The sequence below is a fragment of the Sminthopsis crassicaudata genome, chromosome 1, assembly GCF_048593235.1.
Source record: "Sminthopsis crassicaudata isolate SCR6 chromosome 1, ASM4859323v1, whole genome shotgun sequence".
Classification (NCBI taxonomy): domain Eukaryota; kingdom Metazoa; phylum Chordata; class Mammalia; order Dasyuromorphia; family Dasyuridae; genus Sminthopsis; species Sminthopsis crassicaudata.
In genome coordinates this window covers 668,230,618-668,249,626 of record NC_133617.1, presented here as the reverse complement: position 1 = coordinate 668,249,626, position 19,009 = coordinate 668,230,618, and the positions used below count along the sequence as shown (strand labels likewise).

The following is a 19,009-nucleotide window of genomic DNA, read 5'->3' as shown; positions in this document are numbered from 1 at the left end:
TGGTAGCTTCCCCTGGGTCCCAGCAGACACTTGCAGGTTCCGTGAACTCCCAGAGAGTGTCAGGGCTGGAACCCGGTGTGCCCTACACCTTTTCCTTAACACCTATCCAGGGGAGCAGCCGAGGGCCCGAAGTTTCACTCACTCAGCATCCTGGTAAAGAGATATGGGGAACACATTTGGGGTGGGCATGGAGCTGGGGGGGCCTTGGCAGAGGACAGATCTGGCTATCAGTGGCGGTGAGATGCAGGTTAGTGTTGCCAAGAGCTGGGGAGCCAGGTTTGTCAGGTGAGAGTGGGGGGTGAACTGGGAGGAGCCAGCCATGATGGCAAACACACTGACACTGCCTTTGGGGACCCTTTCTCCCCTTCTTCACCTTCAGGGTGCCAGCATGGCCAGGCAGATGTAGTGTTCCTAATCCACGCGACTCGGGACAATGAGCCCCAATCAGGAGTGGTGAAGGCTGCCCTTGGCCGCCTGGTGTCTGCTCTGGGGCCACTGGGGCCGGATGCTATGCAGGTAGGTCTTTGTCCCCTGTGCCAGCCCAGAAGGGCTCCTTCCAACTGTGAGCAGCGAGGAGGACCAAGGCAGAGGAATCCTGGATACTCGTTCCTTTTGTGGCTTCTCTCCCTTTTCAGTAATTCATTCTTTCTCCCTATATCCAGCTCAATCTGCTCCTGTCCCTAACTTCCAAATAAGGGATCTTCTGGGGATCACATCTTTTCTCCTTGTCTTACAGAGAAACTGAGGTTCAGTGTGCTGGGGCTTCTCCGCAATCCCCAGCCAGGAGTGCAGAACTGGGATCCTGGCTCTCCTGCCTCCCGGGCCCAGGCTCTTTAGTAATCGGACTCTGCCCAGTGGAGTTCATTCATAAGTGTGGTCTGACATAAGTAACTAGCGTGGGAAGAGTCCTGCCTGGCCCACAGCTCTGAGAACCGACTTCTAGTTCTAGACCTGCTGCTTACTGTTCTGTTAATTTCAATTCATTTCTATATCGGTGTAGGCCAGGTAGGCCCTATTGTTATTGCTCACTGACACTGCTTTGATCCTTGGGTCTAGCTGAGTTCTAGTATTCAGCCCCTTGGTAACTGGGAATGGTGGGATTTCTTTCTGATGGGGCCTTTTTTCAAATAAATCTTCATTGTCAAATGGAGATAGTATTTGTAAAGTACTTAGCACAGTGCCTGGCACATAGTAGGCACTTCATAAAGGCTTATTTCCTCCTTTTCATTCATTCAGCTAACATTTTTCAGAGCCTACTTCTACCTCAAGGCTACAAGTGAACCTCTTAATCTGGTGAACTTGGGCCAGTACTTCTTTAACACTATAATCCTTTGTTCTTCTGATGGCATCCTGGACCCTGACTCAGCATTCCCCTTTTCCCCTTCTCCCTCTTCCCAACAGAATTCCTCCTGGGATTGTTTGGAGAACACATGACCAGTCTTAATTCTAGGGCACCAGCCTCCATCTCATATCCCACTGGGATCCTGCAGCTTCCTCTCTTAATTCTCTGCTTCCTCTCCTGCTTCCCCATCTAGTCTCTGCTCCACTAGAAGGGCGCATCTCCAGCTCTCATTCTAAGCCAATGCCTTCCCTCTAGATCTAGGCGTCATTTGACACATTATTGAACAAGCATTTATCAATCACCTGCTATATGTGGAGACTTGTGCTGGGCTCTGGAGCTCCGTTTAATGGGTGAATGGGACATAAATATCAATAGCTAGAATATACAGCATTTTCTACCAGAGAGGAGTTCAAACAAATGCTAAGGGAGGTTTGGGGGTGGGTGGAGGTTATGCTTATTGGAGGAGGGGATCAGGGAAGGCTTCCTGGAAGTGATGGTGTGCTTAAAAATTAGAAAGGTTGGGTTGGATGATCTAATTACAAGATGTTCCTCCTCGTTTCTCACTAGGTATGTCTCAGCTCTCCAACCTCTCCCCCTGCAGGTGGGGCTTATGACCTACAGTTACCGACCTTCCCCACTGGTCCCCCTGAATGGCTCCTATGATCGAAACACCATTCTCCAGCGGATCCAGGGCATCCCCTACACAGATCCAAGCGGGAACAACCTTGGTGAGGGGCTGGGAAGGGCAGGAGTGGAACAACACAGACCAAGTCACTGCCAGCCTCTGCCCATCTTCCTGTTCTGTTACTCTCTGGGGGGTGCTGGGGGCTCTCTGTCTCGCTGAGCATCCAGATTTGCTAGCAGAGAAGGGAGGGCCTGGGGCTGATGGTTTGTCCCTGTGGGGCTCCAGCCTAAAAGTTCTCTCCCTCTGTAGGAGCTGCCATCAGCACAGCACACAGGTACCTGTTAGCCCCTAACAGCAGTGGACGTCGCTCCCATGTGCCAGGCTTACTGGTGCTGGTGGTGGATGGTCCTTCTGGGGATGATGTCATCAGTCCTGCTCGAGAGGCACAGGCGGCAGGTGAGGGTGATGGGGAGACATCGTTCTGTCTGAGGGAAAGACAGACCATCTCCCCTCGGGGGGCCTTGGTCTGAGCAGTGCCTCTGGTAGGGATTTCTGTGCTGGCGCTGGGCCTGCCTGGGGCTCAGCCGGAGCAGCTGAGGCGGTTGGTGTCCAGTGGGGATCCTGCCCCGGTCTTTATTGCTGCTGACAACGCCCGTGGCCTGGAGCAGGCACTTGGCGGCCTGGCCACTGCTCTGTGCCAGCTGGCCTCTGGCACCCAGGTGAGGGGTGCATGGATGAGCAGGCAGAGGGCACCTGGGGCTCCAAGGATGGGCCTGGGAAGGGGATTCTGGGGGGAGGACTCAGGATGCCTCATCTTCAGGGAGGTTTTGTCTGTGTCCACAGCCAAGGCCTGTACCCTGCCCATCCCAGTGTCCCAGGGTGAGTGTCTAGGGGCTCTTGGACAGGGAGGAGGGGTGAAGGGAGTGAAACAGTCCTTGCACCTGACACCTTTACTTCTTCCCCATGTATGAGCTCAGGGTCCAAAAGGGGAACCTGGAGAGACTGTAAGTAGGACTTGGGGGAGAACATGTTTATTTGGGGGGTGAGGGAGAATCAGTGAGAAGTGGGTTCCTCAGTGGTTGGGGAGAGAGAAACAGGAAACAATTACAATGACATCCAGGGACTCTGTGGATGGGAGTCGGTGGGTAAGATACAGGGGGGATGACTTGAGGCCGGGAGGGATTGGTGGCTTGGGTCTCATTGTTGCTTATATCTTCTCAGGGCCAGAAAGGACAAATTGGCCCCCCTGGAGACCCGGTAACTGCCCCTCCCCATCAACCCTTTCCCTATGTCTCCTCTTCTCCTTCCATCTTTCCTGTGTCTACCAGGGCTCATCTCCCTTAGCCCCTTCATCCCCTCTCACTTATTCTCCTTTCTCTCAGGGCAGGAGCGGCCCCCCTGGGCCCCGGGGGTTACCTGGAGGTGGTGAAAAGGGGGAGAGGGTGAGTAAGGGAAATATGTCGGGAGAGACTGCCTCGTCTTCACATCTCTGGCCCAGGTCTTTTGGGCCCCCCAGTTATGCTTCTGACCCTGAGGACCCCCCCCTCTCTATGTCTCTGTCACTGCCAGCTGATCTAGACATAATGTACATTCCATATCATATTCCAGAGTCTGTTCAGCCATTCCCTGGCTAATTAATGGGCATCCCTTTGATTTCTAGTTCTTACTCACCACAAACAGCTGCTATAAATATTTTTGGTATAAGTAGGTTCCTTTTCTTTTTATTTGATCTCTTTGGGGTGTAGATCTAAGAATGCTATTGCTGGGTCAAAGGGTATGCAGTTTTTTGGGGCACAGTTCCAGTTTGCTGTTCAGAATGATTCCACTAGTTCACAACCTCCCCAACAGGACATTAGTGCCCGAGTTTTTTCACATCCCTCTAGTGTTTGTCGCTTTCCCATCTCTCCCATATGAGCCAGTCTGATGGTATGAGGTGGTACCTCAGAGGTGTTTAAATTTGCATTTTTCAAATTGATAATCATTTCTTCATGTGACTATTGGTAGCTTTGATGTCCTCTTCTGAAAGAGGAAACTGACTGTTCATGTCCTTTGATCATTTATCAATTGGGAAATGGCTCTTATTTTTGTGAATTTGATTCAGTTCCCTATATATTTGAGAAATGAGAAGGGGATTGCAGTCTAATAGGGGAGATGCAAATGAGAGGTAGAAGAAAAGGAAGGAAGGAAGGAAGGGGAAAGGAGGGAAGAGAAAGGGGGAGGGAGGGAGAGGGAGGAAAGGAGAGAGGGGGAGAGAGAGAGAGAGAGAATAAAAGAATGAATGCATGACCAAGAGTGGAACAGTAGTACAGACAGAATCTGTCTTGGAGTTGGGAAGTCCTGGGTTTAAATTTGGCGTGTGAAACCATGACAAGTCATTTGACCATTGTTTACTTACCTGTAAAATGGGGATAATAACAGCACTTAACTTTAAGGTGGGTGTGAGGACCCAGTGAGGTATTTGGAAGGGCACAGTGCCCCGAGGTACATTAGCCACTAGTGTTTTTGTTAGGGAACGCTACAAGTTGTGAATATATCAGAAAGTGGATGAGACTGCCCACTGGCAAAAGTGGGGTATGCTCCTGGTCCTCGGGAGAAGGGGGATGGGCTGTCCTTAGCTCTGTCTCAGGTTCGATGTTCTTGTTCTGGACCATTTTCTTGCATCTTGACCCCTGACCTTTGTGTTCTGTAAAGGGATTCCCTGGAGTGGATGGACAGCCAGGCCGCCCTGGTAACCCTGGAAGTCCTGGCCCAACAGTGAGTAAATCTAGTGCCCCAATGTAGCTTCTAGCACAGAGCCGCCCTTAGAAATTCCAGGCCTGGGCAGAGTTGGCGGAGATGGTTCCAGGTTCCAGGACAGTTCTGTGGCCTGTGGTTTCCTGGATGTGCCCTGGGGGGTGGGGTCTGTCCCAGGAGCTGGTGTGTAAGTATGGGGGGGCGGGGTAGAGGTAGGGCCCTCCCAAGCAGGACCCGCCTGGGGCCAGGAAGTTCTGGGACCACTGCACCCTTGAGGTGAGTGTGTAGAAAACCCTGACACTCCCACCTTGGCTGCTCTGCTCTAGTAGTGGCCCAAAGACTGACGTTGGTCTCTGTTTGCAGGGCTCTCCTGGCCGGCCTGGCTCTCGAGGGGAAGCGGTAAGGAGTGTGTCTCCCCGAACATCAGCCCCCTGTGACCCCCTTCAGCCCCTTGTGCCCCCCTCAGCCCCTTGTGGTCCCCTCAGCCCTCTGTGGCTCCCTTCAGCCCCCTGTGGTCCCCTCAGCCCCCTGTGGTCCCCTCAGCTTCTTGTGGCCTCCCTCAGCCTATGAACCTTGCCTGATCCCTTATTTACTCCCCATATCCCAGCTTTAAATGGGACCAGGGACTTGATGTATAATGATGGGTGTAAGGGGTGACCCCAGAAGAGGGCCTCTAAATCCAGGAAGGCTTCCTGAAGGAGGGAAGAGGGAGTTTTACTCTGAATTTGTCTCCTTTGATTTGGGGGTGGCCATCTATTTCCCATAACCGCTTCCCCATTTCTTTTTGCTCCACAGGGGGAACCAGGTCTGCCCGGACAGAAGGGGGAGCCGGTAAGTAGTCCTGGGGGGCAGTGCCATTATGGGGGCTGGGGAATCCCCCTAATATCTATGACCTCTCCTTCCTGCTTGCCCCTCTAGGGAAAGCCTGGCTCTGTTGTAGGAGGAGGAGCAGGGCAGCCCGGCAGGAAAGGGGAGCCAGGTGTCCAGGTAGGATGGGGCTCTGGGACAGGTGTGGGGAACGGATGGAGGAAGAGTGGAGGAAGAGTGGGCTGGGGGTGGGCAGGGACAGGGGGTCTGATGCTATGATCTCACCTTTTCTCGTCCCTCTCCCCCAAACCCATAGGGACCTCCAGGCCCCCGTGGCTCAGATGGGAATCCCGGCCTGCCAGGGCCCCGAGGACCATCGATCAAGGTGCTGTCTCTGAACATCCCCCTTTCCCGACTCCTTACTGCCCACTACTCCCCTCCAGCTCTCTCCTTGCCCCATGTACTCCAGTCCCTGCTGGTTGGGGGGGAGGGGAAGGGGCAAGAACAGAGGGCCCTAAAATTTGTGAGGAGGGAAATGGGAGGCTGGAGGGCTTGGGAAGAGAGAGATCTCTGGGACAAGGAGCTCCCGGCAGTCACTCACGGTATGCTTTACAGGGTGACAAAGGTGACAGAGGAGAGCCGGTGAGTGAAAGGGCCTTTAGGGGAGGGTGTGAGATTTTGGGGAGCTTCCCACCTTTACTTTACCCTAACAGGATTTCTTTTCTCAGGGTCTTCCTGGAGCAGGCGGTGGGGGTGTTGGAGGGGGTGATCCCGGGCTGCCGGTGAGTGAAGGGCTGTGAAGGGGAGATTTTCGGGGGGTGGAGAAGAAGGGCTTAGGAATGTATTTCCTGAGGTGAGTTATTGAGGGGAGGTTTCCTTCTGGATTTGGGGCTCTGACCAACTTTTCCCTAGGTGATAACCTGAGTTATAACCTTCTCCTCCCAGGGCCTCCCAGGAAACCCAGGCCCTGTAGGTCCTCCTGGCCCCCCAGGGGAGAAAGGAGACAAGGTAAGAGGTGGGGAGAAGCTGGGTCAGTATCCCACAGGTAACCGGAGACACGGGGTCCCCCCTGACAAAGCAGATCCTACTCTACTTTGCCTCCTGTAGTTTCTTTCATGAAACCTCTTCAATCCTTTGACTCTTAAATCCCAATCCATCCAGCTTGAAGATCCTTGGGCTGGGTAAATTTTCTTTTGAGGGGAGGTAAAATTTCTTAACCAAGACAAGGTAGGGACTCACAAGGAGCCCAGTCTCATGGGCGGAGAAGGCATGAACATCAATCATTTCAATGTTCTAGACTGGGGCTTCTTCAACTTTTCCTACCTGTGGCCCCTTTTCAATGATCCGGGTGTACAGAGTAAACAAATGAAACATTTACTGACAATAAGACATCATTTTGTGGCCCCCCACTCACATCCCCATGGGGTTATACAGTGTGAGAAGCTGGGCTCTAGAACATGGCAGATTTCCTGGAGAGCTCCAGCCCTGTGGAGGGTGGGGGAGGAGGGGGGCACAGGGCATCACTGTGGGGTGGGGCTCTCTGGGGCGTACAGCATTGAATGGGCCCGAATTCAGCGAGGGGCAGGGGGCCTTGTAGGCACAGGGACACAGACTGGAGGGGCAAGGGTGGGAAAGGAGGTGATACCAAATTGTGGTCCTGAATGCCAAACAGGGCGATTTCAGCTTTACAAGGCAGGTACCTCCACAGTTCTAATCAATGAACATTTATTAAGCACCTAATGTATACAAAAACTAATATATACAAAGGCATTTTGGGGCGAGAGGCAGCTTGAGGCAGCGAAAAGAACATATGACTTGGAGTAAGAGGGCCTGAGTTCAAATTCTGGTTCAGATATTAATTGTATGACTTTTGGCTTTCCACTTCTGGACCTCAGCTTTCCTCTGATAAAATGAAGGGCTTGCTAAGGGCCCCAGCTCTATGAGGTTGTGCTAAGATCTGTCCTTTTAAAACTCATCATTTTGATGGAGATGGGGGAAGGGGTCTGCCCTTCCCCTAGTTCCCCCTTTAACCTTTTCACTGACTGTTGGATGTGAGTCCCCAGAGACTAATAAAGACTGAAATAAAGTCTCCTGCCCCACCTCTGTGGGGGCTCCTGGGAGATTCTCCTTCCCACCTCAACACTGTGCTTGTGGTCCTCAGGGAGAAGGCGAAGATGGATTTCCAGGGCTCCCAGGTCGGCCAGGGAGTCCAGGAGACCGAGTGAGTGGGACCCTGAGCGGAAGTGGGGGGAGGATAGATCCCAAATTCGGGGGTTCAGTGCCTGGGCTTGGGAGAGGATGGAGATGGCGCTTTCTAGCACAAGGACACAATGTTGGGGAGGAATTTATGTCCTCTCTCTGCCTAAAGTTCTCTGACCCATTCAATCTAACCCTAACCCTTCTAGGGTCCTCGAGGACCACCAGGAGAAGCTGGAAGCAAAGTGAGTGTTGGGGTTAGGGAGCAATCAAGGGAATCAAGATGCAGGATTTACTTTAGGTTTGACCAGTGGGAAAGATGGGTCATGGGCCTGGGGGTGGGGCTGGGACTCGAGGGAGTGGGACCAGGATGAAGGCTGGCCCAAGGATCTGAGGCTGGAGGCTGTTCCTTTACCCATAACTTCGGCCATTATCTCTTGCAGGGAGATCCAGGCCAGCCAGGGTCTTCAGGGAGCCCGGGAGAGAAGGTGGGTCCTTCTCTGGGTTCATGGAATGGTTCTGGGATACAGGGGCTGGATATGGGGAGGGGCATCTGGGGGGGACCCTGTGGGTGATGGGACTGGCATTTCTTTGGTTATGTGGTCCCTGTTCTCTAGCCAGGACGGAACTGGGGAAACTGGAGCCCTCCCCTCCCGTTCCCTTCCTTTCTCTTCCCTTCCCCAGCTTTGTGGCCTTAGGCAAATCCGTCTCTGGCTCTGAGTCTGTTTTCTCCCTTCTAAACCGGAAAACCCCTGCTGACGCTATTACATGGAAAGAGCAATAACTGGGATCATCTTTTTTCTTGCCCTCAGGGTGATCGAGGCCTCCCAGGCCCACCAGGGCTGCAGGTCCATCCTTTCTATGCTGCCCCCCTACTCCCCCACCCCTCCTGGAGTTCCCCGGCACCTCAGCCACCAGGGGCCTCAGGAAGCCTTGGAGGACTGTCTGTCTCTTGGCTGGGGAGGTCCCGGCGTGGTGTGATGGAGAGGCTCCTGAATGGGGGCAGCTCCTGGCTCTGTCCCCAACTTGCTGCATGAGCGGGGAGCCAGGGTGATGCATGCAAAGAGCGCTGGGCGTGGGTCAAAGGCGCTGAGTGTCAGTGGGGAGTGGGGGGGGGGGCTTCGGCCCTAGAGAGCTTCTCTTCTAGAAGAGGTCTTTCTTCCCAAGAGAAGCTATCTGTAATGGGCCGCACTCTGTAACCCCAAGCCCCGCCTTTGTGGCCCTGAATTTCTTTCCTGATACAAAGGAGAGGGTTGGTGGGGGGCACTCAAGTCTCCCTTACGCAGGCAGGTTGGGGTGCTGCTTGTGGGGGCAGGGTCTTGGATAGCCCCAAGGGTTCTGTGACTCTGCCCCTCCCCCAGCCAGGCTCCCCTTTGGAATTCCTTTCCCTTGGCTTTCTCAATCCCCTGGGATTCCAAACCCCTCTGTGGTATAGGGTTTCCTTGGGGGAAGTCACCCTTCCTTAGGGTCCGTGTCTCTCAACACAGGGGGAGCCTGGCTTGTCAGGGAGACCCGGGGCCGAGGGCCAAGAGGTGAGTGCGGGGAATGAGTGAGGAGGGACTGGAAGGGGTGGGGGAAGGGGAAGGTTGGGATTGGGGGGAAGAGGAAGATGGGGAGGGGTTGTATCCTCCTGAGAATGCCTGCTCTGTCTCCCCAGGGACCTCCGGGACCCGCTGGTCGAAGAGGAGAGAAGGTAGCTCAGAGCCCAAGCCAGGCTGAGCCCTGGTCTCGTTACCCTTAGGCCCTGATTCTTCTCACAACAGGATCTTCGGGTGTGGGGGATATGGCCCAACTGGAAGCCTTGAGATGGGTCCTTACTCGTGCCTCAGTTTCCCCGGGTGTTGTAGGAGAAGGGGTCACATTCCAGGGTCTCCTAACCTTGTCCCATCTCCCCACATTTCAGGGAGAACCTGGAGAACCCGGCAAACCGGGGGTGATCACAGTGAGTACTGCTGCTGGACTGGGGCTGGGAGGCGTGGTTAATGACCCCAGCAGCTCCCTCTGACACACCCAGCTCCTCCAGAATGTGTGTCCCCTCCCCCCCTGCAGTCCAACACTCCCTAAGAATCCCCGGGGCCTGGAAGGTCCCAACATCCTCATTTCTGTTTGGTTTCAGGGCTTCGATGGTGCTGGAGTGAAAGGGGAGAAGGTATGGGAGGGCTTGAGGGGGGGTTTGGGGGGCCTGACTTCCTTATTGTCTCCGAGAGCCTGGGGCAGGAGGATTGTGGGGTGTTTGGGGCAAGGAGAATGCTAGAGGGAGCACTCTGGGGTCTGGGGACAGAGGGGCTGGTCTAACCTCTCTCTTATCCACAGGGGAATGCAGGCCCAGAGGGACCCAGGGGAGCCCCAGGGCCCAAAGGGGACCGGGTGAGTAGTGGGGGGTAGGGGAGTTGGGGAGCTGAGGTCATGGGTCATATGGACTTCTCTAATTCACCTTTTCCCTCTCTCTTTTTCCCCTTAGGGTCCCTCTGGAATCGGTATTCCCGGGGATCTCGGCCCCAAGGGGGAGCCTGGAGACCGAGTAAGTGAATGGGAGGATGAGGAGCCCTGGGCATAAAGGGAGGAAGTGTTCCCAAGGAGAGCCCGGTGCTCCCATCCCAACTCTGTCTCTCCCTCCCCTACAGGGTGCCATAGGGCTCACGGGCAGAGCCGGGCCCAAGGTGAGCGTGTGTCTGGGCGTCTATCTCTGTGTGTGTCTCTGTCTGTCTGTGTGTGAGGGTGACTGTATGTGTGTGTGTCTGTGTGTGTGTCTATGTGTGAGGGTGACTGTGTGTGTGTGTGACTGTGAGTGTGATTGTATGTGTGTGTGTCTGTGTGTGAGTGAGTGTGTGTATGTGTGGTGTGACTGTGTGTGTGTGCGTGTCTGTCTGTGTGTCTGTGTGTGCGTGTGACTGTGAGTGTGATTGTATGTGTGTGTGTCTGTGTGTGTGTATGTGTGTGTCTGTATGTGAGTGTGACTGTGTGTGTGTATCTGTGTGTGCGTGTGACTGTGTGTGTGAGTGTGATTGTATGTGTGTGTCTGTGTGTGGTGTGACCGTGTGTCTGTCTGTGTATGAGGGTGACTGTGTGTGTGTGCATGTCTGTCTGTATCTGTCTGTGTGTGTCTGTATGTGAGTGTGACTGTGTGTGTGAGTGTGATTGTATGTGTGTGTGTCTGTGTGTGGTGTGACCGTGTGTCTGTCTGTGTGTGAGTGACTGTGTGTGTGTGCGTGTCTGTCTGTGTGTGTCTGTGTGTGCGTGTGACTGTGAGTGTGAGTGTGATTGTATGTGTGTGTGTCTGTGTGTGAGTGAGTGTGTGTATGTGTGTGTCTGTATGTGAGTGTGACTGTGTGTGTGTATCTGTGTGTGCGTGTGACTGTGTGTGTGAGTATGATTGTATGTGTGTGTCTGTGTGTGGTGTGACCGTGTGTCTGTCTCTGTATGAGGGTGACTGTGTGTGTATGCATGTCTGTCTGTATCTGTCTGTGTGTGTCTGTGTGTGCGTGTGACTGTGTGTGTGAGTGTGATTGTATGTGTGTGTGTCTGTGTGTGGTGTGACCGTGTGTCTGTCTGTGTGTGAGGGTGACTGTCTGTGTGTGAGTGAGTGTGTGTATGTGTGGTGTGATTGTGTGTGTATGACTGTGTGTGTGTGCGTGTCTGTGTGTGTCTGTATGTGAGTGTGATTGTATGTGTGTGTCTCTGTGTGGTGTGACCGTGTGTCTGTCTGTGTGTGAGGGTGACTGTGTGTGTGTGCGTGTCTGTCTGTATCTGTCTGTGTGTGTCTGTATGTGAGTGTGACTGTGTGTGTGTCTGTGTGTGTCTGTGTGTGTGTGAGTGTGACTGTGTGTGTGTCTGTGTGTGTCTGTGTGTCTATCTGAGCTTCTCAGTCTGAGGCTCCTCCCTTGGCCTTGTCCTCAGGGGGACCTTGGGGCTTCTGGAGAGAAAGGGGAACCTGGACGAGCTGGGCCGCCTGGCCCCACTGGCCCTCGAGGGAGAGATGTAAGAACAGAGCCGCAGTGGGGGGAGGGAGGCTAGGAGAATGGCAGGGAGGTGTGGGGGCTGGTGGGAGCAGTATATATAGCGGTGGGGGAGGGGCCGGGAACGGGGAGCACCATCAAGGGGGCATTACCTGTCTCTCCCACAGGGGGAGCCCGGAGAGAAGGGAGAGGAGGGTGCTGTGGTAAGATGTCCCCCTGCCCAGCCAGTGACTACACAGGCACTTTCCCCCTTCCCCCCTGCCCCCTCTCCCTCCCCACTTCCTGCTCCAAGAGAACCCAATGGGGGGGGCCTGACCTTCAAGTGGACTGGACAGAAGTGAGGGGGGCTGGCCCCCAGAGCCGTCCTGGCCAGCAGCCAGAGGGACATTAGGGGCCGGAGACCGGCCTGGATGCGGGGACCCCGGTCTCGGCCTCTAGCCGGGGGAGGGGCTCCCCGCCCATCTCCACACAGCCTGAGACCCCTCCCGAAGTCAGAAGTGGGAGTCCCAGACGCCGGCTCTGGGGCCGCTGTCACTGTTCCTCGGCTCTGGCTCCATGTCGGCCTCCCTCTGCCTCTCTTCATCCGTCTCTGTAATTCTGTACTCTTGTTCCCAGGGGGAGACAGGCCTGCCTGGAAAGCCTGGAGAGCGGGGCCTCCGGGTAAGTGGCACTTTCCCCACGTCAGGGTCCCCCGTCGGGCTAACTCTCGGTGCACATGGGGGGTCAGAAAAGTCCCTGCAGAATTTGAGACCTTGGGAGGGAGGGCAGGCTCTTCCGGGGACTGAGGGGGGGGCTTCCCTCCTGGGGGTCTCTGAGCCTTGTTTCTCTGCAGGGGCTCCCGGGCCTTCGGGGCACACCGGGGGAGAAGGGCGACCAGGGTGACCCCGGAGAGGACGGCCGCAATGTAAGCCTCCCCTCAGGTTCCCCCCTCTCCCCGTTCTGTCACGTTGCCCACCTTCTAAAACCTCCCTCTGCTTTCCTGTGGCGTCCCCCTTCATCTTTTGCCCTCTTCCCCCCTGACTCTCCCAACCAGGGCAGCCCGGGACCAGTGGGTCTCAAAGGTGACCGTGGGGAGCCGGTGAGTGACTCCTCCCGGGCTGTGGGGGGGTCCGCGGCTGGGATTTGGGGGGCTGGGGACTGGGGGAGGAACCGGGTCTTTTATGAGTGATGAGCTTGTAAAAGGGGGTGAGGACCATGCAGAAGAGAGCTAGGAAGAGCATTGGGATCATACCTGAAATGGAGCTAAAGGAAGCCAGAAGCACCCCCAGAATTCCTGGGGCCCTTTGGGGACCCCTTCTGTGTGACATTCCTAACCCCAATTGATTACTCCATAGGGGCCACCAGGACCCCCCGGGAGATTGGTGAGTTGTCATTTTGCACTTCTTCCGCAGCTCTGATTTATGGCCCTCTCCCTAGATTTTTTTAATTAAAATGAACACATTTTAACTTCAAGTTAAAATGAAAAAAAGTTGATTTAGTTGAATAAACATTTATTTTCTCTCTTCTCCATTTGGGATTTATGAAATAGTCTAGCTCTTCTGGGAAGCAACTTGCAGCTATGACCCGAGTGAATAAAGGGCACGCCCTTTGGCCCCTCACTGCCCCCCCCAGGCATTCACTTGACACCTCTTATTCCCCCCCCCCCCATCCTGGTCCCTTCCATGCCTTTCTCACCTTCTCTCCCTTGTCCCCTTGTCTGCCCCTAGGTGGATCCAGGGACGGTAATTCCAGGGGTTGGAGAGAAAGGAATAAAGGTACCGGGGCCTGGTGCGTTGGGGGGGCCTGGGAGGACCCCAAGGGCTGTGCCCACAGGCACCAAGGAGGAGTTTGCCCATCCTTCATCAGCTGCAGCCCCCCAGCTGAGTATGAGGCTGACAGCTTAGCCGGCCTGGCCCCCATAATGCTTCTCTTGCTCCAGGGGGAGCCCGGTGACCCTGGAGAGGATGGGCCGAGGGGCCCCAAGGGAGATGCTGGACCCCCAGGACTTCCTGGTGAGAGGGTCTGTATCTGGAAAATCCCTGAGGGGGGGAGAGTGGGTATCAGAGCTCCTTGGAAGGCTTATAGAGAGATCAGTCAATCAAGAAGCACTTATTAAGGAACGGCAAAAACACACTCCTGCCTTCAAGGAACTTAAACCTGTAAATGTCCATGGGCTGGAGGTAGCTTAGGGTAAAGAGGAGGCAATCTCCGAGGGAAGGAGGCCCAAGAACCAGGTGGGCCTTGGGTTGGGTCTTGAGGGAAACTAAAAAAGCTCGAAGTGAGGATGGAGAGCACTGCAAGATGTGGGGGAGGAAGAGTCCAGGGGATGCAGAGGGAAGGAGGGCCGGGAGGTGATCGGGAAGATTCCGGAGGAAGTGAGATTCGGGGCGCCAGCTGCTCTGGGTGAGCCTGTGTCCTTCCTTCCCACAGGGGCCTGAAGGTTTGCGGGGCGGCCCTGGATCGCGGGTGAGTGCATCCTCCCCCTTCTTCATTCTGCCTTTCCACGCTCTCTGCCCACCTCTCATGCCTTCTGACGAGTCCCTTTTGTTTGTTCGGCTCAGGGAGATCCAGGTGACCGGGGCCCTGCTGGCGAGAAGGTGAGGAGGGCTGATCTGGGGGGACGGCCTGGCGGGGGGAAGGTCCTCGCTCATGCTCAGCGACCCACTGTTTGGGTACCTTGTCCCTCCCCAGGGTGAGCGTGGAACCCCTGGGTCTGATGGTCGGAACGGACTGGATGGGAAGCCAGGCGCAATAGGACCCCCTGGACTGAGGGTGAGTCTGAGGGTCCTCTCTGCGCTGGGCCCCTACCCCATCCTCCCAAGGGGCCTTGTTGACCCACTTTAGGAGGTCCTGAGGCTGGGCTTCTGGTCCACTCTCTAATTAGGAGGCTCCACCTTGGCTTTCCCCGTAACTTAGGGAGAATGGTGGGGTGATCTAACAGGGTCCAGAGGCCCAGAGCCAGCTTCCTCACTTCAGAGAAATCCCGGACTCAGAACCAGATCTCCCCAGGTTCTTCTTCTCCTTCTCATTTTTCTCTGATACAAGGTCCCCCCATCACACCCACCCAGTGACCATGAACCTGGACACTCTGGGCATGCCATGCAAGGGCCCCGACTGCCAGGCACAGGGACCCCAACATCTCTGGCAGAGTGACCTGACAACCACTGACCTCCCTTCTCTTTCCCTAGGGTGACACTGGCAAAAGTGGGGAGCCCGGGAGAGATGTGAGTTTGGCCCTAGGGGCAGGACACTGCCATGGCTTTGTCCCCCATGGTTGGTTGGGAGCCCCTAGGGAGGGAGGAGGAAGCAGAGCTGGGAGTAAGAAGGGGAAAGGACAGCAGGGGTGTGGGAGGGAGGAAAGCCTCTCCTGGGTCAGGGACAGTGGGGGAACTTCCTCCCTTTGGTGTGTGTGACCTGTGTGTGGGGGGGGTTTGTCAGTGGGGGAGGGTCTCATCACTTCTCTGCGGAAGCCTCTGTCCTGTTGCTGGGAGAGGGTGCCCTTTGGGGGTTTGGGAAAGGGACGTTCCCTACCTACTTCTCTGCCACATCAGCATATTATTTCAGGGACTCCCTGGCCTGAGAGGGGAACAGGGACCCCCAGGACCACCTGGTCTCCCTGGAGTGACTGTAAGTATCATTGTCTTGAGGTCCCATCCAGTGCTCAAGTCCTTCCTTTCCTCCCCACTGATCCTGGGCTAAACTGGGAATTTAAAAAAAAATTTTTATTTTTGATAATATTTTTATTTTTCCAAATATATGCAAAGATAGTTTTCAAAATTATTATTATTATTATTTTCCCTGAGGCAACTGGGGTTACATGACTTGCCCAGGGTCACACAGCCAGGAAGGGTTAAGTGTCTGAGGCTGGATTAGAACTCAGATCCCCCTGACTTCAGGCTTGGTGCTTCACCCACTGTGGTGCCCGGGTGCCCCCTCAGTCTTCACTTTTGTAAGACTTGGTGTTCCAATCCCCCCTCCCTTACCTCCCTTCTCTTCAAGCAGTCCTGGTGTGGGCATTTTTGCCTTTGTGGGGCGGGTGGGCGTTAAGGTTTGACCCCGACTGCTGATGGACTCCTTGATCCCCAGTGTTTTCTGACATCCCTAACAGGGGAAGCCTGGAGATGACGGGAAGCCCGGCCTGAATGGAAAGAATGTGAGTCTGGGTGAGCCTGGGGGGCTCCCGGGGCTAGGAAGGCGCCTGATCACCCCCAGCCACACACAGCCACGAGGGATGGGGGGTCCCCTCAGTCATCACGCCTGGGCCACATGACCACACGACCCTGGGTCCTGAGGGTGCCAGCCGTGGGGGCGGCACACTCCGGGCTCATGTGGTATCTTTCTCTGCTCAGGGAGAGCCTGGGGACCCTGGAGAGGACGGGAGGAAGGTAAGGAGCTCCCTGTGCTCCCCCCACCCCCACCCTGGGATCTGGGCCTGGGACGACTGTCTGAGGTGGCTGTCTCTGTTAGGGCGACAAGGGTGAAGCTGGAGCCCCCGGAAGAGACGTGAGTTGCCGATCCTCTGAGCTTCCTCCTGGGAGCTCTCCCCTCCTTCCCCCCCCCCACCTCTCTGTGCGCGACCCCTCGAGGCTCCTTTTGCCTCTTTCCTGGATTCTGGACCCCCGAGGAGGGCTTTTTGGGCTCCATCGTTTCCTGGGCTGGGGTGGGAGTTCCTGAGGATGGGGGGCACTGTCACCGACAGGGCTTTGTACTCTGCAGGGCCGGGATGGTTCCAAAGGCGATCGTGGGGACGTAGGAAACCCAGGCCTGCAGGGCCCCCCTGGCCTCCCTGGCCCAGTCGGGCCCCCCCGGCCAGGTACTTCCTCTATGTGGGCACCTTCTAAGCATGGAGGAAAGAGGGAGGCACAGGGGATGAGGGGAGGGGGGGCAAGGCAAGACTCTGGCTCCCCGAGACCAGAGGGGTGAGGGCAGGAAGGGGAGGGTGTGAGACAAGCCCAGGGAAGCGTGCCCTCTGTGCCCTCCGTGCCCTCCGTGCCCCTCTGTGACTGATTTCTCTGTGTGCCCCAGGGTTTCCCAGGTGTGGCTGGATCTCCAGGGCCCAAGGTAAGTGTTCCTGGGAAGGTGAGTGGGAGGGGCTCCTCAGAGGCTGGCCCTTCCCCCCTTCCTTCCTCCACTCCCCTTGCCCCTTTAGCTCCCTGCTGCTGGAACTGATCCCTTCTTCTCCTTCCCAACTTCATTCTCAGGGTGACCGAGGAGAAGCAGGAGCCAGGGGTGAACAGGTGAAATGCCTCCCTCCCTTCCCCCTGCCCCACCCTCTCTGGGGCTTCCCCCCCCCCCCTGGCCCGGCCTCTGGGGGCCTCCGTGAGTTCTCCTGCCTGGGCCCGGGCAGATGAACCTCCGGGTCTGTGGGCTCCCCCATCACACCCAGAAGTGCGGGCACACACTCACGTGCAGAGCCCTGTCCCCCCCCAGGGCCCAGGAAGCTCCAGCCAGGGCCTTCCTGCCTACTGCCTGGCCCGGCCTCTGGGGGCCTCCGTGAGTTCTCCTGCCTGGGCCCGGGCAGATGAACCTCCGGGTCTGTGGGCTCCCCCATCACATTCACACACAGAGCCCCGTCCCCCTGGGGCCCAGGAAGCTCCAGCCGGGGCCTGCCTGCCCACAGGCCCGCTGCCCCCCCTTCCCCCCCCCCCCTGCACCGTGGGCCTCCTCCCGGCCCTTGTGAGGAGCAGGACGGGCCCTCGCCTACCCGCTTTCTCCCTTCCTTAGGGTCTCCCTGGAGAGCGTGGCTTGAAAGGGGATTCGGGCTCTGTGACAGTAAGTGAGAACATGGTGGATTGTGTGGGGGTGATGGGTGGAGCAAGGGGCCTGAGGCAGTGGGACCTGAGACCTAACCCTTGTCTTCTGTGTCCCCCCAGAACATAGAACAATCCCTGGAATCCCTTGGACTCAGGGTAAGATGCTGGGAGGGGGGATTGTGAGGGAGGGTGAGGGTCCATGGGCTGGGGGGGAGTGAGTGCCAGGCGGTGGGGCTGCTCTGGGGGGTGAAAGGCCCCAGATGTCCCTGGGAGTGGGAAAGGGGGAGGCAGGGCCGTCCTCTGGCAGCGGGTGACAGCCCGGGGGTTGGGGACAGTTCTGCACTTTCCATTGAACCCCTGAGTGGTTTCGCAGCTTCTCCAATTCTCCTCTCCCTTTGCCAGTTGTCTGCACTTCGACAAATTATCAAAGAGAGCTCCGAAGGCTTCCTGGGGCCCCCGGACCGATTCCGGGGCTACAAAGGGGAGCCCGGAGAGCGAGGGCCAGCGGGCAAAGAGGCGAGTGACAGGGATGGAGATGGGGGGCGGTGGGGTGGGGCCCTGGGCTCTGTGCAGTAGGCGGGTGGGACTAAGTGACTCGCTCAGTGGGACAGCTGGTAAGCGGCTGAAGCTGGATTTGACTGTGGCCTCTTGAGTCCAGGGCGGGCGCCGCCCTCCGTGCCCCCTGCGCTGTCCCAAGGACGTTGAATGGAGAAGTCCCAGGTCTGGGTGCCCATCCCAGGTGGCCTTGAGAAAGTGACTTTTCTGGCCCCTCTTTCCTCATCCTTAGAACGAAGGAGCCGGACTTTGATCTTGGTCCTTCCTAGTGCTAGAGGCAGTGTCCGAGTCACAAGGGACCGGGATTTAGGCCCTTCCAGGAGGGCGGCAAGCGGAGCGAGTCTGGTTGGACATTCTTACAAGGGGTTCTGGGGTCGGGGGCTCCTCGGGGGCTCATGGAATCTCCTTCTTCCCTAGGGGCCTGCTGGTTTGACTGGAGAGCGAGGCCCGAAGGGGGACAGAGGAGACACGGGCCCCCCCGGACCTCCAGGCCAGGCCCTGATAGAGAGGGGAGTCCCCGGTCCCCCCGGTCAGCCTGGGGAGCCGGGCAAGCCTGGTATTCCCGGGCTCCCGGGCCGAGCAGGAGAGCTGGGGGAGGTTGGACGGCCAGGGGAGAGGGTGAGTATGAGGGAGGGGGGCAGGCGGTGTGGTGCATTGAGGGGGAGGGGCAGCGGGGGTGGGGTGGGAAGGGCTGGCCATGACCTGCACACCACCCGTGGCTTTTTCAGGGGGAGCGCGGAGAGAAGGGGGAGCGCGGCGAACCGGTGAGTAGGGGCAGTGTGGGCAGAACCCGAGCGGCAGCGGGAGGGGGCAGGCGGAGCATCGACCCCCCTCCTCTCATCCACAGGGCAGAGATGGGCTACAAGGTCCTCCTGGACCCCCGGGGCCGAAGGTGAGACACCCCTTGACGTCCCCGCAGTCCTTCCCACTTAAGAGGGCTCCGTTTGGGAGAAAGACCCCTGGGTTCTCCCCTTGGTCCCTGGGGAGGAGGGTCACAGACCCTGAGCTCTGCCCCTGGCTGTGCTGCCCGGTACCCGGACGTCCTGGAGCTGACCCACGAAAC

At 56.8% G+C, this 19,009-nt stretch overlaps 1 protein-coding gene across 1 annotated transcript in view; it reads left to right on the top strand.

Moving 5' to 3' along the window:
* The window catches only part of COL7A1 (collagen type VII alpha 1 chain), a 53,023-nt gene that overhangs the window by 14,731 nt on the left and 19,283 nt on the right, over positions 1-19,009 (top strand). Inside the window, 54 exon segments of the mRNA XM_074283194.1 lie at positions 7-153; positions 380-516; positions 1,944-2,070; positions 2,277-2,423; positions 2,514-2,686; positions 2,811-2,846; positions 2,945-2,971; positions 3,189-3,224; positions 3,350-3,409; positions 4,659-4,721; positions 5,064-5,099; positions 5,496-5,531; positions 5,619-5,687; positions 5,824-5,892; positions 6,123-6,149; positions 6,236-6,289; positions 6,453-6,515; positions 7,669-7,728; positions 7,913-7,948; positions 8,147-8,191; positions 8,516-8,551; positions 9,191-9,235; positions 9,361-9,396; positions 9,607-9,645; positions 9,820-9,852; positions 10,017-10,070; positions 10,165-10,224; positions 10,328-10,363; positions 11,601-11,681; positions 11,827-11,862; positions 12,275-12,319; positions 12,492-12,563; positions 12,693-12,737; positions 12,994-13,020; positions 13,366-13,413; positions 13,578-13,658; positions 14,069-14,104; positions 14,200-14,235; positions 14,330-14,410; positions 14,827-14,862; positions 15,203-15,265; positions 15,747-15,791; positions 15,988-16,023; positions 16,106-16,141; positions 16,355-16,429; positions 16,431-16,451; positions 16,664-16,699; positions 16,840-16,875; positions 17,363-17,410; positions 17,512-17,547; positions 17,794-17,907; positions 18,364-18,564; positions 18,675-18,710; positions 18,794-18,838. Of these exon segments, the coding sequence (XP_074139295.1) occupies positions 7-153; positions 380-516; positions 1,944-2,070; positions 2,277-2,423; positions 2,514-2,686; positions 2,811-2,846; positions 2,945-2,971; positions 3,189-3,224; positions 3,350-3,409; positions 4,659-4,721; positions 5,064-5,099; positions 5,496-5,531; positions 5,619-5,687; positions 5,824-5,892; positions 6,123-6,149; positions 6,236-6,289; positions 6,453-6,515; positions 7,669-7,728; positions 7,913-7,948; positions 8,147-8,191; positions 8,516-8,551; positions 9,191-9,235; positions 9,361-9,396; positions 9,607-9,645; positions 9,820-9,852; positions 10,017-10,070; positions 10,165-10,224; positions 10,328-10,363; positions 11,601-11,681; positions 11,827-11,862; positions 12,275-12,319; positions 12,492-12,563; positions 12,693-12,737; positions 12,994-13,020; positions 13,366-13,413; positions 13,578-13,658; positions 14,069-14,104; positions 14,200-14,235; positions 14,330-14,410; positions 14,827-14,862; positions 15,203-15,265; positions 15,747-15,791; positions 15,988-16,023; positions 16,106-16,141; positions 16,355-16,429; positions 16,431-16,451; positions 16,664-16,699; positions 16,840-16,875; positions 17,363-17,410; positions 17,512-17,547; positions 17,794-17,907; positions 18,364-18,564; positions 18,675-18,710; positions 18,794-18,838 (3,239 nt within the window).